The 18,183-nt window shown below is 33.7% G+C and overlaps 2 protein-coding genes across 2 annotated transcripts in view; one reads left to right on the plus strand and one right to left on the minus strand.

The window, feature by feature from the left end:
- LOC106880587 (uncharacterized) overlaps positions 1-16,549 on the minus strand; it is a 68,198-nt gene extending 51,649 nt beyond the window's left edge. The window contains exon 1 of the mRNA XM_052976990.2: positions 16,297-16,549. The gene's annotated coding sequence lies outside the window, so the exon portion shown is untranslated. The remainder of the gene's footprint in view (positions 1-16,296) is intronic.
- The window catches only part of LOC106880589 (uncharacterized), a 32,734-nt gene that overhangs the window by 7,317 nt on the left and 7,234 nt on the right, over positions 1-18,183 (plus strand). The window contains exons 4-11 of the mRNA XM_014930593.3: positions 2,324-2,414; positions 4,716-4,921; positions 6,987-7,086; positions 8,869-9,116; positions 10,282-10,375; positions 12,072-12,298; positions 13,705-13,804; positions 17,977-18,018. Of these exons, the coding sequence (XP_014786079.1) occupies positions 2,324-2,414; positions 4,716-4,921; positions 6,987-7,086; positions 8,869-9,116; positions 10,282-10,375; positions 12,072-12,298; positions 13,705-13,804; positions 17,977-18,018 (1,108 nt within the window). The remainder of the gene's footprint in view (positions 1-2,323; positions 2,415-4,715; positions 4,922-6,986; positions 7,087-8,868; positions 9,117-10,281; positions 10,376-12,071; positions 12,299-13,704; positions 13,805-17,976; positions 18,019-18,183) is intronic.

Here is an 18,183-nt window from a genome sequence, read left to right on the forward strand (position 1 = left end):
TTATTCACATTCAGAACAACGCTAGTTGCCTACCATGAAGTATATAAAAATAAATTGTTATTCTTCCTGACCACACACTCTCCACATTTTGTTTTCTCTACATGCCACAGACTGCTTGAAGCTTACTAACTTGCTACACTTGAATCCCTCAATCTTGCCCTTATATATATGTATACATATATATATATATATATATAATAATAATAATATTAGGGACAAAATCCAAAATTACAGGTAAAAACTCAATTAAAACCAATTTATAAAAAATTAAAATTACATTGAGCTTTATAGATAAAATATATATAAAATATATAGTTTTAGGGAAAATAACCAAGTTTCAAGAACTCATCGATGAAAATCCACTATCATATATAGAAAATTTAACAATTAAAAGCACAATAAATGAGTATAATATAAAACAAAGTAAATATAAGATAAATATAATAAAATGATTACACGTGTTTCATAACTAATTTTCAAATAGAAAGGAAATTTTAATCGATTAAAATCAATTGAAATTATCGAAAATTAAATTCTATTCAAAAATATAGCTAATCGTCAGATCTTAAGTAGAACAATAATTAGATATATATATCTCAACCAACAATAAGTACCAAATGAATTAATATGAAATACTTATCTTATAAAGACAGAAAAATTATTAAAAATATCAAAATAATAACCATTCAATAATCCTCCCTTCCTCCATTATAATAACATGTATATTATATACAAAAAACAGCTTACATAAATTATCATTGTTTTAAATTATCTTTGTTTAATAGATAACTAATTTAACACTAAATTATTTAGAAGTTATAGTTTCATTTCTACATAATATTAGAACTTCGATTTGAATAGTGTTGTTATATTTTCGATTATTTTTGATTGATAATATTTGATTAATAATTAGTCTTTATTGTTTATAATATCGTTAAAGGTTTTTTTTATTAAAACTTTGTATATATATATAAAGTTTAATCTTTTATTCTTAATAATTTTTTTCTTTCCTAATTTTTTCATTCATAATTTTTTCATTCATAATTTTTTCATTCATATTTTTATTCTTACGTTTGTAGAAATAAATATTCTTGTATTTTTCTGTTATTCAATTGATTTTTAATGATAATTAAATAAACGTTTTTAGCTTTAAATAGTATAGCTTTAACTATTACACCGGTTAAATATGTACTAATTTTATCTTCATTATTATTTTAAACTTAAACTTCGTTCAATTTGTATTTAAAACAAAGATAATTTAAAACAATGATAATTTATGTAAGCTGTTTTTTGTATATAATATACATGTTATTATAATGGAGGAAGGGAGGATTATTGAATGGTTATTATTTTGATATTTTTAATAATTTTTCTATCTTTATAAAATAAGTATTTCATATTAATTCATTTGGTACTTATTGTTGGTTGAGATATATATATCTAATTATTGTTCTACTTAAGATCTGGCGATTAGCTATATTTTTGAATAGAATTTAATTTTCGATAATTTCAATTGATTTTAATCGATTAAAATTTCCTTTCTATTTGAAAATTAGTTATGAAACACGTGTAATCATTTTATTATATTTATCTTATATTTACTTTGCTTTATATTATACTCATTTATTGTGCTTTTAATTGTTAATTTTTCTATATGTGATAGTGGATTTTCATCGATGAGTTCTTGAAACTTGGTTATTTTCCCTAAAACTATATATATATATATATATATATATACATACATATGTAGAGAGAGAGGGGGGGAGAGATAGAGAGAAAGACAGACAAACAGATAGATAAATAAATTGACAGTTTTAGATATGTTGTTATGGGAATGTGTTTTGGAACAATTTTTTATTGATTAAATTTGGGTTTTTGTTATGCTTTATAATTTATTCATGCATGAGGAACTTTGTATAAACAAGACTGTAGATGTTTCTCTTTCGTTAGGGAGGCACAAGGTGTGAGAGTATTTTTGTTGCTTTTGGTATTATTGGATTTAATCCTTTTGCTTTGACAATGTAAAGGTCAAAGGTACAGAAGTTCAGTATTTAAGCCCTGGATAATTGTGTGTGTGTGTGTGTGTGTGTGTGTGTGTGTGTGTGTGTGTGCACTACTCCAAACTGATCTTAAACTGAGAAACAAAGTACTGACTGTACATTATAAACATTCTACCATCATCTTAACCATCACCCTCTTAATCATCATCATCATCATCACCATCATCATCAATGTCATCATCATCACCATCATCATCAACATCATTATTAATCTATTTTAAATAATCTGTTGCTGTTAATTTTGTTTATTTATCTTATCTTAGGTGTCCGTTCAAAACGATGATCTTCAAGAAATGTATTTTGGCAAATGCGGGAAGACTTTTTGTAATGACACAATTATCAAATTAATGAAAAGTAAGCTGTTTGCCTTAGGGCTCTTTCTTGGTTTTTGTTTTTGGTTGTTTTTCTTCTTTTCAACTTATTAAGGAATTGTTTTGGTTGACATACACACACACACACACACACACACACATGGAATAATAAGGGTTATGAGATTAGTGTGCTCAACTAAAAAGGAGTTCAAATCTTACTGCTGCCATTCAATCCCCATGAACGACATATTATTCTATGCTTAGTGGTTCAATTCACAGTTGTGTAGTCAGTAATGAGAAAGACAAACAGGTATAAAATCAATATCATATCTCAACCACAAATCATTATTTGAAATTTTCAATAACTTTTCCAACTAATGTTGACATATGAAAATGGATATAAAAGTAATATTTTTTTAAATGGCTAAAGCAGTAATGTTACTCTGAGTTTAAGATCTTGCATAAATAATTTAAGGGTTCATGTATGAAAAACCTTCTTAAATTCCTTGCAAGTTCTTGTTTAGATAGAGAAAGGAAAACTCTAAGTCCAATCATTGGCAACTGTTAAGGAAAAGGGGAGATAATTTTAAGAGATTGGAATAAATTTCTCAAAGTAATTTAAATGATTATCAAGAAAGAAAGACTGGTCTTGATTTGCAGGCAAGGGGGACAACAATGGTTATACTTCAATCTGTTAGACCTCATTAGGATAGTTTAGTTATTGCGACTAATAATGATTTTTACAAATAGTAAATCAGTTATAATAATTTTGAGTTAGTATATTCTGTATAATTAATTTTGGGGCAAAAATATTAGCTAAGGGAGATAACTCAAAGATACCAATGGCATGAATTTGTATGAAACAAATTAAGAAGTGATGTACTGAATGTCACATGTAAAAAGTCTTAAGTGAAATTTTCTGAATTGACTAGAGAAATTAAAACAAAATTCTTTTGCAATTCACAATTGGCAGTATTTAAAGAAAGTGGGAAAAAATTTCAAAAAATTAAGAAGTTAATTTAGGTGATTAGGGAATATCTAATCCATGTTAAAGGATTAGATACCCACAGATATGTTTCAGTCTATTGCATCTCATCAGCATTCTCTAACTTGACTAAGAAACTGACAGACATTTCACTGTTTTTATTAATGTAAACTTTATTAGTTAAAATTTATTCATATCCCTTTTTCTCTATGTTAGAAGATTGTGCTAAAGAACAGATTAATCTGTTAACATTCGGGATCAGGGCTAAATGGATGACCAGCTTAGAGGAGAAGGGTCTGGAAGCTTAAAGATGCTGCGAATGGACAGAGATTTAGAGATGTTTTACTTGAAGCCTTTGACGAAATAGAAGGGGGACATAACATCACATGATGTAGAAGTGATCGCTGAGGACATGTGAAGGCTTAAAAGAAATGAAGCTAGTATGCATCGCTAGATGTGCTATGTCAGTATGCATGCACAACAGAGTGTAAGCATCTTGAGAGAATAATTGGGCATAAGAGGCATCAGCTGTGGTGTGTAAAAGACCCGGATTTTCCAGGGCCGCTGAGAGCGCACCGGATGCCACCTGAGATGCGGCGCTCTAATGTGCTTGTATGGTCATGTGATGTGTATGGATGAGGACGACTGTGGGAAGAAGTGTCAACCTCTAACTGTGGAGGGAAACTGGAGGAGAGGTAGACCCAGGAAGATATGAGACAAGACGGTGAAGCATGATCTCCAAACGTTGAGGCAATGAGAAGTGACCTGGACCTTTGTCAACATATAGTGCCTAAGAAGACCTGTCAAACCAAGTAAGATCACAGTCATGGCTAATGTTGGTGCTACATAACTGGCACCCATGCCAAATGCACATAAAAATCACCCACTACTTGGAGTGGTTGGTGTTAGGAAGAGTATCTGACAGTAGAAACCATGGCAAATTAGATTGGAACCTGTTGTAGCTCACCAGCCTACCAGTTTTCAGTCAAACCGTTCAATCCATGCGAGCATGGAAAACGGATGTTAAATGATGATGATGATATATACATATATATATATATATACCATGGCGTTCCTTAAGTTTCCATCTACCAGATCCCCTCACAAAGCTCTGGTTGACCAAAGTCTGTTGTACAAGACACTTGCTTAGAACCATGTGGCAGGGAAGCAAACTTCCTCCTACACAGTCTCACCAAAATGTAAAAATGGTGGAAGAGCAGAGAAAATAAATATTTCCCAATCATGTTCTTATAATTTCCCTTTAAATCTTCCTCTTTATAAAAATAATTATCATTTTAAGTTTATTAATTTTGAAATTTTGCTGTTACTGATGTCCAGTTTTTATCTCTTACGTTCCAGTGGTACCATGGACTATTGAAGTTATACGCAGTGAGCCAAATGACGATCATAACTATTCTTTTGAATCTTGGTTTTATGGGCACACTAATATTACATTTAGAAGAAATTCTAGAACATCAAATACATCCTTTTTTATTCCAATGGACTGGAATCAAATAACAAGAATAACTTTTTATGGTGAAGGAAATTTTTGGTTGGGGACAGCAGTGAGTCACACATTTATTTATTTTTGTTTTCATTTCGAAAGATGTTTCCCTTCTTCACTCAACTTCAACATTTTACATGTTTCCGGGGCTTCTACAGTCATCTGTTTCTCTTTTACTTGTTTCAGTCATTAGATAGCGACCATACTGGGGCACTGCTTTGAAGGATTTTAGGTGAACAACTTGACCCCTGTATTTTTGTTTTAAAGCCTGGTACTTATTCTATCAATCACTTTCGGTGAACCACTAAGTTCCAGGGAAGTGAAAACACCTACACAGGTTGTCAAATGGTAGTGTGTGTGTGTGTGTGGGGGGGGGGAGAACCACAGACACACATATATGCATGTAATAAATAAATACATATATATGTATGTATGTATGTATGTATGTGAGTATGTATGTATGTATGTGTGTATATATATATAATATATATATATATATATATATATATATATATATATATGTATGTATGTATGTATGTATATATATATATATATATATATATATATATATATATATATATATATAAATAAATTTTACCTGAGAATTCAGGTAGAATCAGGTACTTGAAAAGGTATGCACCAGGTAGGATTGGGTAATCACTCTGGTTCAGGCCTATGGTTGGTGAGAGCTGAAATATCTGATAAGATATTTTAGTAGTCTACACAGAGAAAACCAACCCTTTGAGAATTTAGCACCTAAGGGGCTGGTCCAAAGCACACATTACTTTGAGTTGTACGTTGTTGGTATGCTCTAAGGTGTCTGACAAGTTTTAAGTTCCCTTGAGGTTTATAATCAAGTGAATAAGAACAAACGATGGAGAAATTGTCAGCTCATTTCTTGCATAACCTTTTAATGGAAGAATGAGAACATTACATTATTATAAAAGACGTTAATCATCAGATGAGAAGTAATTTTAACAAAACAAAAGAATATCCCAAGAATACAGCCAGGATGTGGATAGAGTCTGTTGAGGCCAACTGTAAAATGGGAGAATGAGCAGGTATGTTGGCTGTTTAGGTTAAGAAAAGGGTATAATATGATATCCAAGGTTAGTGATTCAGGTGAGAAGGAGTTTGCTAGGCTAGATTCTAGGTGGGCTGGAGTGGAGTGTAGGAGATAATTTATTATGATAGGCTTGGCATAGTGATAAGGAGAGGACAATTAAGGATAAGGCAAGGAGAAAAGATAAATAAATGAAACGGAAAGGGTGATGGGGGGGGGGGATAAAAAATAAAATAAAAATAAAAGAATACAAACCAATCTGGTATAGGGTGGGAGTATAGGAATCTCTAGCTGATGGTAAAAGACCACGGAAGGGAGACAGAGGTGATACAGAAATATAGGGGTATTCAGGGAGCAGGTACAAGGCTATTGAAAATCAAACATTTATGGAAATTAAGGTTATAGTGAAGTAGAGTGTTACCTATTAAAAAGGAATTTAATGATGGATGGGGTTATGTAATGAACTACACCTGATCGGATATGATAGAAGGCCGGCAGTATGGGGTGGTCTAATGAATAACTATGGGATGTAACACGGGTGATGGGTGATACCAAAATAGGACGGTATTACCACCTGAGTGTGAAAAGAAGAGGTGAAGTTATTGAAGACAATGGTCGCAGGTAACGATGATTTGAAGACATTGAGGAGATGAAGGAGGCTGTGACAAGGGTCTTGGATGCCTTCACTTTAAAGGACTTCCATGGGGCCTTCATTAAGTAACTGGAACATTGCAACAAGTGCATTGAAGTCCAAGGATCCTACTTTGAAGGAGATTAGAGTTTTGTACTTCTTTAAAATTAAGAAATGTCTCTCCTGAAAAAGTCTCGAAGCCACTGCAATGCACCTTGTACTTAAACAGCTGAGCTCCTGTAAACATGGTGCCGTATGACAATCAATATTTGAAAGAATATTTCAGTTGAAGTAGAGATAAAATTGCTGAATTAATGGATAAGTTAGGTGTTTCTCATCTGCATAATTACTGGATCCAGAACAAAGTGACCCCTGTGTCTAAACCCATGTAATTCTTGGAGACATAATTTTCTCTTTTTCTCTTACTTTTAGGTAAAACTACAGAATATGGACAATTACAAAATATATTCCTGTATTTTCATTCCTTATCTATTTAATGTACTTTATTACCATAGATGTTTCTTGACAAATGGTAAGTTGATAAAAGATATTTCTTATCTCATTTCTCTATAGCATGGATCAGAAGAAATTCATTGAGGCAGGTTTTCCAAATAATCAACACCTTATATATACTGAAAATGTTTAGTGTCATTAAGAAACATTGTTAATGATAATTCTTTCTTTAATTAATTATTCAACTCATTAAACATAACACAACTACATATGTTACAACTTCCATTCATTTCTTTCTTAACCATTTTGGTACCAACCAACCAAATACTTCCCCCAGATCCAAGATAGAAATTTGTTGTTTTTATCTCTATTCTTACTGTAATTCTGTTACAAATATATTGCCTTTGTTTTGATTAATTTTTAAAATAATGAAGAATTTAGTAAAAAAAAAACTTTCTCATTATAAAGCTGGTGTCTGAAACAAATTAATATAAAATTTTGATCGAAGATTACAGTTTAGATCACTTTAAAACAATAAATTAATTCGAATCAAATGACAAAGATGTAAAAACTTGGACAGCCAAAGCATGGTCGGTTCTAAACAAACTGGATGTTGTCTGGAAATCAATTCTGTCAGAGAAGTTTTTTTCCATACTGTGGTAGAGTCAGTATTTTATATGGAGCAACAGCCAGGAGACTTACCTAAATATTGGAATCCAAGCAAGATGGAACTTACACCCAAATGTTAAGAGCAGCCTTAAACATATCTTGGCGGACTCATCCGACCAAGAAACAGCTGTACGGAGATCTGCTGCCTGCTTCCAACATTATAAGGGAAAGATGCTTGCACTTTGAAGGACATTGCTGGGGAGCCATAGAAGAGGTGGCAAGTGACCTACTGCTATGGGACATGAAAGCATAGCCTTACTCAAGCTGGTCATCCAAACACAACATATGTAGATCAACTCAGAGATAGTGGATGCCTCCCCAAAGACCTCCCTCAACTAATGCAGGACTGAGGGGTATGGCATGTACAGGTTAAAAGTGTTCAAGCAATCTTGACCAGATTATGAAGATGAAAGCTGTAAGTCTGTGTCGTAGAAGCAGACATGGTCTCAGGTGGGTTTGGTATGAAAAGGGTTGAAGTTACCTTAATGAAAACCTTTCATCGGAATTCCTTGTTAATTTATATTCCAGACAATAGATTAATAAGAGCTAAATTAATTAATAAATTCTTCATTATTCACAAAATTAATTGAAACAAAGCAGGTTTCAGCAGAATTATGGTAACAAAGGGCACGGCTAGATGCAGGTGTGGCTGTATGATGAGATTTCCTCCCAAATACATGGTTCTGAGTTCAAACCCAGTGTGTGGTGCCTTAGGCCAGTGTCTTCTACTGTAGCCTTCGGCCGACCAAACACTTGTGAATGGATTTGGAGATGGAAACTGAAGGAATTCTGCGATGTGTGTGTGTATTTGTGGCTTTGGGTTTGTCCTCCACTAATGTCTGCAATCGAGTGTTGGTGTGTTTACATCCCTGTAACTTAGCAGTTCATCAAAAGACACTTTGAAAAGCAAAATAAGTACTGGGGTTAATTCATTCGACTAAAATTTCTTCAAGGTGGTGCCCCAGCATGGCCATAGTCTAATGATTTAAAACAAGATAAAAGGTCAAATGTCAAAGGTTCACAAAGTCAGTCATTTACTGTTGAAGAATAACTCAAATCTCAAAATGTCAAGTAATTCACCATTTTTTCTGTTTGGTTGCTGGACATATTTTTTGTTAATGAATTACAGCCACTACAGCACGTTTGTTATTGTTTTTTTTTTCCTTTAATTATTTTCTTCTTTCTTCTTTAGATTCCACATGGAAAATAGAACTAAGCTCTCAATCCAAGCAAATAGAAGATATAAGACGAATGAAGCTATTTGTTGGGATGGCTGGCAGAAAATCAGACTCTTCACTGACAAGGAACCAAACTCTTCTAAAATTCCAAAAGTTAGCTTACCTTCCCACAATATCTGCTGTTACCAATATTCCAAATATAAGCATCAGCGAGGTGGAAATAGACTTCAAAGGCACTAAAAAGCCTTTTAAAATATCCAAAGTAAGTATTTTCACCTTCTCGAATTTTGTGTTTGCTTTTCTTTCTTTTCTTCCTTGCTTTGTCTTTGCTATTGTTAAAGTAAAAATGCACATTATATACATGTGTGTGTGTGTGTGTGTGTGTGTGTGTGTGTGTGTGTGTGTGTATTGATAGATAGATAAATAGATAGATTGATATATAAATAGATATATAGATAGACAGGTAGACAGATAGATAGATAGATAGATAGATAAATAGATAGATAGATAGATAGATAGATAGATAGATAGATAGATAGATAGATAGATAGATAGATAGATAGATGCCTACAATTGTTTCAATTCCTCTCTAGTATGAAATACAAAACATATATATATGTATATATATATATATATATATATATATATACACACTATTTATATATATTTATACACACACACACACACACACACACACACACACATATATATATATATATATATATATATATATATATTTATAAAGATGTGTGTGTGTGTGTGTGTGTGTGCATATATGTTTAAGGTGATCTAAATGAATTGTCAGCACAGCAGACAGAATGCTGAGTGGTTTTTCTTCAATCTTTGCTTTCTGAGATCAAATTCCACTGAGGTAAAAATTTACCTTTTTTTCCTTTTGGAGTTGATAAAATGAGTACCAGTTGCATACTGGAAGCGATGTATTTGACTTGCCACCTCCTCCAACATGGCTGGCCTTGTACTAAAGTTTGAAACGTATAGATTATATATATAAGTGGTGAGAGAGGGGGAGGGGGAGAGAGAGCGGAAGGAAAGGGGAGAGAGAGACCCATCTCTAGCCATCTTTGTTACTCTCCCATCAAACACCTAGAAAAGACCCCACTCCCTCCTTCCCTCCCGTAACCCACAGTCTCTCTGTATCTGTCCCTTCTTGTCCCCTAAGGGTCTGCTCTGGCACTGCATCATTATCCTCTTAAGCCCCTCCCAACTACTCCCAACTGCCTTTATTTAATGTGTGGCAGCCATGTACCCTCCTCTGCAGCAAGACACATAAGCTTGTCTCTCTATCATACTTTAGTCTTGGCATAAAGCCACCTGACCACCCACTTCAATCAACGTAGAGGTTTGTATTAATTTAAACATGTCATATAACTAATCAACTTAAAACCATTTTTTAATTAATTTTTCAGATTGTCATGACAAAATGGCTTACCGGAGAAGAATATGGCTGTGTTAAGCTACATAACACAAATGCATGGAAATATTCTTGTGAAGTTCTAAAAAGTAAGATCTCATTGAATAACCACATCGAACATATGGGGTCCCTCTGGTGGTCACAACTATTAAAAGGGAGATAGTCATTTTGTGAGAACTCAAAGCAGGATTGTTGTTGTTGTTGGCACTCCGTCGCTTATGACATCAAGGGTTCCCATTGATCCGATCAACGGAACAGCCTGCTCGTGAAATTAACGTGCAAGTGGCTGAGCACTCCACGGACACGTGTACCCTTAACATAGTTCTCAGGGATATTCAGCGTGACACAGTGTGACAAGGCTGACCCTTTGAATTACAGGTACAACAGAAACAGGAAGAAAGAGTGAGAGAAAGTTGTGGTGAAAGAGTACAGCAGGGTTCGCCACCATCCCCTGCCGGAGCCTCGTGGAGCTTTTAGGTGTTTTCGCTCAATAAACACTCACAACGCTCGGTCCGGAAATCGAAACCGCGATCCTATTACCGCAAGTCCACTGCCCTAACCACTGGGCTATTGCGCCTCTACTCAAAGTAGGATTAATAATATTTTTAATTGAAATTAAGGAAATTTAAGGAAAGGGATATGTAGAATTCACATATTTGATAAATTTGTGTTTAATTAATATGAAGTTCTTAAAATCCTTTGAATGTTTGACATGACAGATTTTCATAGTAAATTAACGAGATCAGTTATAGTACTGTAAAGTAAAGAATGGTTAAATTAATTCTTTTGGTGGGAAGCTGCACCATACTGTAATTCCTGGTAAATTAACATGATGTTCCTCTCTAATATTTTAATTATCAGGTTCTCATTAGAGGCAACTGTGGTGGTTCATTAAGACATTTAATTTAAATTCAGCTTCATCACTTTAAAGAATTTTTATTAGGAAGAGTGCATCTCCTACACATCCTTCCAAATATCACTAGAAACCTCTTGTCTTTGCTTTGGGTCATCTTCTTTGAGAGCATGGACTATTCTTGGAATGAAACTGTTTCAATTAAAGCATTTCAAAATCCAATTGAACTTTCAATTTCAGATTTTTGTCTCATAACTCACGGCACCAATTTCCATGAACTCTGGCAATATGTCTGGTGTACGATTTCTTGCTTTGTGGGGCTTTTCCATATCTTTCAGAATATTTTTGTAGATATTCTGAATAGTTCCATGTTCAAACTCATCTCTAATTTGGATGACATTAAGTCGCGTAGGTGGATCTCTTTGAAACTCCCTCCTAAACTCTCTTCTTTGCATTTTCAAACTTCCAGTAGCACTTTAGGACACATTTCTCTTGCACAAAGCTTAGTCTGGCTCCCTTAATTATTTTTAATGAGTTAAATCTTAAAGGAAATGAAAATTGAGTTATGAGTCATTAAATTGGGTAGACATGTTTTGAGGACTTATGGTATGAAAAAGTTCCTGGACTAGTTCTGTATCACACTAACAGATGGCAGCACATGGTTGCAAGCGCAGTGAGAGCAAGCAGTGACCTTCACGAGGCAGTGTGCTGAGTGACATTGCTGTGTTTACTTTGTAAATTGTATTATTATTATTATTTACCTATTTATTTATCTTTAAGTCTTTGTCTACCCCATGCTGTATGTAAAGTTATGAAATTTGGGATACCTTCTATATACATGTGTGTGTGTGTGTGTGTGTGTGTATGTGTATGCATGTGTGTATGGATGCACACACAGACTAAAAGTCATATTTTCTAAATTTTTATTTCAGGCAAGAATTGGCTGTTGAAAGTTATTTCTCCTGAAGAACATGAACGAATTTTCTCCATAGAAATAATCCAAGACACGTTATCTTCTTTCACCAGACATTTGAAATGGGACTCTTTTGGTACATATGGAAATAACTATATCAAGTATTTTAATCTGAAGACGTATGAAAACGGGGATATCACAAACATAAATCTCCATTTTCAAAATAAAACTCTGAAAATCAATGAAGTAAATATATTTTCTTAACCTTCTTTAACCTTTTAGCATTTAAAATGGCCATATCATATCCAGCCCCAATATTCTCTGTTTTATGCTCAAATCAGCCATATCTGACCTCTCATACCTACCCTACAATCTCTTTCTAACGATAAACAACCATATCAATGAAATCTTGAAGCTATGACATAAAGCCTGATTATTTCAAAACAATGTGAATAAATAAGCATTACATTTGACCGAGAAACATGAATGTTAGCGTGAGAACATGTAGAGATGTTAGGGAGTCAGGCTACATGTTTCATGGAAGAGAATTTCATATTTCAAAATGATTGGGTTCACACTTTTAGTGGGGACAACTTTACTCCAAGTTCTCTTCTGGAACTTACTTATAATGAGGGATAGCCCTGGACCTGACCTTCTCCCACCATCATCCTCACTACACAACCCAACCTCTCACCATTCAACTCTGTCTCCTCTTTTTCTCAACCCTGTAGCTAATCCCTTACCTATCCCCTGTCCCCTGTTTATTTCACTTGTTTCCTCTCTAAAATACAATCACCCATCCTTCTACTTAAAATCACCACCCACTCCCTCTTCTATCTTCCTTCAGTTATAAGGGCCTCTTTAGGACTTTAACCTTAGAGTTATGAGGTGACCCTTGCTAGTGCTGGTGCCATGAACGAAAAAGTCACCCAGTACACTCTGTAAAGTGGTTGGCATTAGGAAGGGCATGCAACCATAGAAACCATGCCAAAGTAGATAGTGGTGCGTGATGGACCACTCGTCCATCTTGTCAGGTCCTGTCAAACTGTCAAGCTCATTCCAGCATGGAAACTGGATGTTAAGGAGGATTATGGTAATGGTGGTGGAGGCAATAGTAGTGGTGGTAGAGGTGCTCATGTTGAATATGATGATGATACTCATGGCAATGGTACATCTTTCAGTTACAGGCAGTGGGAGTAGTCTATAACTGCTGACTGTTCTATTCCTCTTCAGTACTAGCTCCATATTCGCATCGTCAGTGGAGAATGCTAAGTCACTCTCTTAATTAAAACCAAAAATGTTAATGACCTGCCGAGAAGATATATCTGGTTTGGAGAAAAGACAAGCAGTAGGAACTCTTTATTAAACTTGTTTTAAAATTTGGTTGATTGATGGATCAGTTGATTGATGGATCAGTTGATTGATGGATCAGTTGATTGATGGATAGTTGATTGATTGACTTGAAATGAGGTTTGAGAGAAGAAGGGATTTAATGTTTCTCCCACCCACCCTACTTCCACCAAAGAACATTGACACAAACAGAAAATGCTCGGACAAACGACACGAACCCCTTGACCAGAAACTGAGGCAACTCATAATCAGAGCTCAAACAGCTCAGTTATCTTAACGATGTTTCAAATCTATCATTTCAGATAAGTCTGATCCGCAATTACTCAGAGTATAAATTCAAAAGAAATGAAGACAGCAACACTCACAATTCCTCAGTGACAGGATTCTCTCGAACAACAAAAGGTATGTGGTGTGTCTGAACTTGTCTCGTTCAACCCTTTTCTTACCCTATTTCTGTTGAAATACTCTGTCTTTGTTGCAATTAGTTTTGAAAATAAGGAAGAATTTAGTAAAATAGCTTTGCCATTATTAAGCTGGTGTTTGGGACAAAAACTAACAGGAAATTTTGATGGAAGGTTTTAATTGAGTTCACTTTAAACAGGGAATTTGTATGATAGAATGAAGGGCAGTGTTGAGCAGGTTAGCATGAAAAGGGTTAAATGTTTTGTATTTGAAATGTCAGACATCAACATCCGTACAAATAGACTACACATACACATAGAGACATATACATAAACATATATACACACATATATATTCATCGCATATACGCAGTCATGAACTGGTTGGGTGGATAATGTAATGAACAGTCAACTAAAGGGTATTTTCCAGAGGAAATCTAATCAGGAAATGATTTTGTCAATGTCCAGGAATCAAGAATGAAATCATCTGAACTTTCCATTACAGAACAATGTGCAAAGTTAAACAATGGTTTGAGGGGATAGAATATTTGAAACTCATAGTGGGGAGATGGGGTTGTAATTATTGAGAGGGGAGAGGCCACAACAAACTGCTACGGTTCATTAATTAAATCATTAGAAAGTGTTTAAACTTGTTTGTGTGTATGTATACACACACACACATATAATATATACATGTATGTGTGTGAGTATATATATATATATACATACACACACACACATATATATATATATATATATATATATATATATATATATATATATATATATATATATATATATATATATATATATATATATGTATGTATTTATGTATGTGTGTATGTATGAGTGCATGTCTGTGTATGTGTGTATACACATATATATATATATATATATGTGTGATTTTTGGTACCCTGGTAACTATTAACATATTTTCATTATTGAAGTTTTTTCAACCAAGAAAATATTAATATATATATATATATATATATATATTAATAAGGAATATGGGTATTTGTATGTCAAAAAGTAATACAAATAGAATTTGCATTAATTTCTGATCACACTCATAGCCCTGGGCTGATGAAAGCTTTGTGAGTGGATGTCGTAGACAGAAACTGACAGAAGTCTCTTGTATGTATGTGCGTATGTGTTTGTATGTTTGTATCTATGTGTGTGTGTGTAATTGTGTTTCTGTTTGTCCCCCACCACCACCACCACCACCACTTGAAAACTGGTGTTGGTTTGTTTACATCTCTAGAACTAAACAGTTTACCAACATGGAACTGACAGAATAAGCACCAGGCATGAATAAATAAGTGCTGGGGACAATTCCTTTGACTAAGAAATTCTTAAAGGAAGTGCCACAGCATGGCCACTGTCCAATGGCTGAAACGATTTAAAGACGAAAGAAACGTCAAGACCTCCACATTATTATCTATAGCCCTATCTAGTTCAAGTTTCACCATTCCAAGTATATGTATGCATGTGTGTGTGTGTATCATCATCTTCATCATCATTTAATGTCCATTTACCATGTTGGCATGGGTGGGACAGTTTGACATGGAGCTGACCAGCTGTGAACTGTTCAGAATCCAATTGTTTGTTGTGGCTCGGTTTCTACAGCTGGATGCCCTTCCTAATACCAGTCACACTTAGTGTGCTGGGTGCTTTTAATGTGCCAGCAGCACTGGCGTGTTTATGCATCACTGGCACAGATACTTTTTAAGTGGCTCTACCACCTAAAAGGACAAGCCACATATCTCCCAGTTCCTTATCATTCCTCAGGGTCTGAACATCGTTTCTCACCACTTATATGTATATATATGTGAGAGTGTGTGTGTGTGTGTGTGTGTGTATAGATATAGATATATGTATGTATGAATATGACAAGAAATAATTTTTGCCACCTTTTTATAGAGACAAAAGAGTTTATAGGACTACAAAAAAAGAAATGCTCAAATGAAATTGAGACTGAGATAAAAGAAACATTGATTAGAAAACAAACATCAAATTTGAATCAACGACTTTATATAACACCAGGCTTCTATACGTTTCATGAGATATAAACATTACCATGGCCTTCAACATATAAAAGGAATACATATATAAAAGCACAGAAGGTAAAAAATATATAAGCACATGAAAATGCAAAATATATGGAAAGGCCTATCAAGAGAAGGTATATACAAATTGACTAAAAATAAGTAATCAAATATACATATATATATATATATATATATATATATATATATATATATATATATATATATATATATATATATATATATATATATATATATATATATATATATATATATATACATATATAAGTCAGTAAATGGTGGGGTTGTGTTAACCGCACATTGAAAAATAATAGGAAAAGAATAGAATAAAAATTTAAAAAATAATAATAATGATAAGGCAGAATGCTAAACTGAAAGCATATTTTTATATAGATGTGTATAAGGAGGATTAAAAAGGATCTCTAACCTGCTTTCATTGCATGGCAAATTTTCAAGAAGAGGGAAAATGAAAATAATGTTTTTTGAGTAACAAAGAGGTATAGGTGTCAATTCATTACACCCTTTTCAAGCAACTCATTTAATTGGTCAATGAAAACATTACATCATTGTAAAGAAACTGTTTTCGTCAAATGACTGCATGAACTTCAAACATAAAGGACAATTCGACTGATTTGACATTGTCACAGCTTCTTCTGAGCCGAAATATTTACATTGATTCTACTGCTATTCAGTTGGGAGAATGACTTTACCAAATAATTTATATCACGCCAGAACAAATAGAATTTAGAGAATAATTAAGGTTATAGTTGGGGGGTGGGGGAAAGAATAATTGAAATTAGTGACCCAATTAGCAACACTTCAAAGCAAACGAGAGAGGATTGTCTCCAACTGTCTAGAATTAAGTCTAATGGGAGTTTTACGTATATTCTGGTCAGCGGTGATAAATTAATTAATACCATGTTGGCCTAATAAGCTATCATGTGTGATGGAACAACACATCCAGCTCTGTCTACAAAAGTTGGTAAGGCGTGGGATATTGAGAAGGGATGATAAGTAGAAGAGAAAAAATAGAAGAAAAAGAAAGGATAAGGGGTGTTGATACTATATATCTTGATTATCCCATTAAAGGGGGAAGACCTTGAAAACTACTGGAATAAGTATTAGAAAGTAGGGGTGGAAATCAAATTCAGAGAATAGGAAAATGTGTTCACTACAATTTAGCATATTTCTGATATTATAACAATAAATATAATAGAAAGTTAAAGAAGTGATTTTAAATTCTCAATCGCAGAATAATGCTAATAATATAGCCTGCACGGGATAGACTACCCCTATTTTGCAGAGAAAAGTGTAGGTGGTTAGCTGTGGACCACTTCTTTAACTTTCTAAAAGACATCTCAATGCTTCTAAAAGCAAACTTCGTTTGTTTATTTACGTTTGTCGTAATTTGAATTTAATAAATATAATATTAAATATATATAGGCAGAGGATAAGATTATACATAAAATTATAATTGATACTTTAAGATATAAGAGAAATAATTAAATAGAAATATTGATATTTCTAAATCTCTCTAAAGGAGACTACGGCAGTGGTACTGGATATTAATAGTTATTGCCAAGCCAACATGGCAGTCCAGAAAAATAGGATGATAACTATTAATATCCAGTACCGCTGCCGTAGTCTCCTTTAGAGAGATTTAGAAATATTAATATTTCTGTTTTTGAAAACCAGTGGATGTATTCCACTGAATTTAGGTAAAGAATCCTTCGATCAGACGCTAAGCAGCGACGCTTGTATCTTTGTCTTTAGATGAAAGACAAAAATACACACATATACATGTTGGTGACAGGAAGAGTATCCAGCTATGTGCCTCTAGAATTTCCATCCTCCCCATGCAAACATGGAAAAGTGGACGACGATGAAGTTATCTGTCTGTTCATCATTTCACATCATCATAAGCCATTTCTTGTGTCCAACAAATTTCTTGCTCATTCACTCATTCATCCAAATAAATGGAAATAATTACTGAGAACGTTAAACATTGCATGAAACTGGAATCGTCTTCTCAAATCAATAATAATGTTCATGCATTTTAGAGAGATTTTTGCTGATTTTTAATTAAGTTTTTTTCTTTAATTTGCAGACGAAATACATTTCAATGAAACAACTGTTGTTAATAAAACAGGTAATTATTATTTTCTTCATATATCATCTCATAATTATTCTCATAATTAAGCTTCCTTCCTAACCATATGGTTCCATGTTCAGTCTCACTGCGTAACACCTTGGGCAAGTGTCTTCTACTATAGCCTTGAGCTAACCAAAGCCTGTCGTGTGTGTGTGTATGTGT

The sequence above is a fragment of the Octopus bimaculoides genome, chromosome 26 (assembly GCF_046866305.1).
Source record: "Octopus bimaculoides isolate indiv1 chromosome 26, ASM4686630v1, whole genome shotgun sequence".
Classification (NCBI taxonomy): Eukaryota; Metazoa; Mollusca; class Cephalopoda; order Octopoda; family Octopodidae; genus Octopus; species Octopus bimaculoides.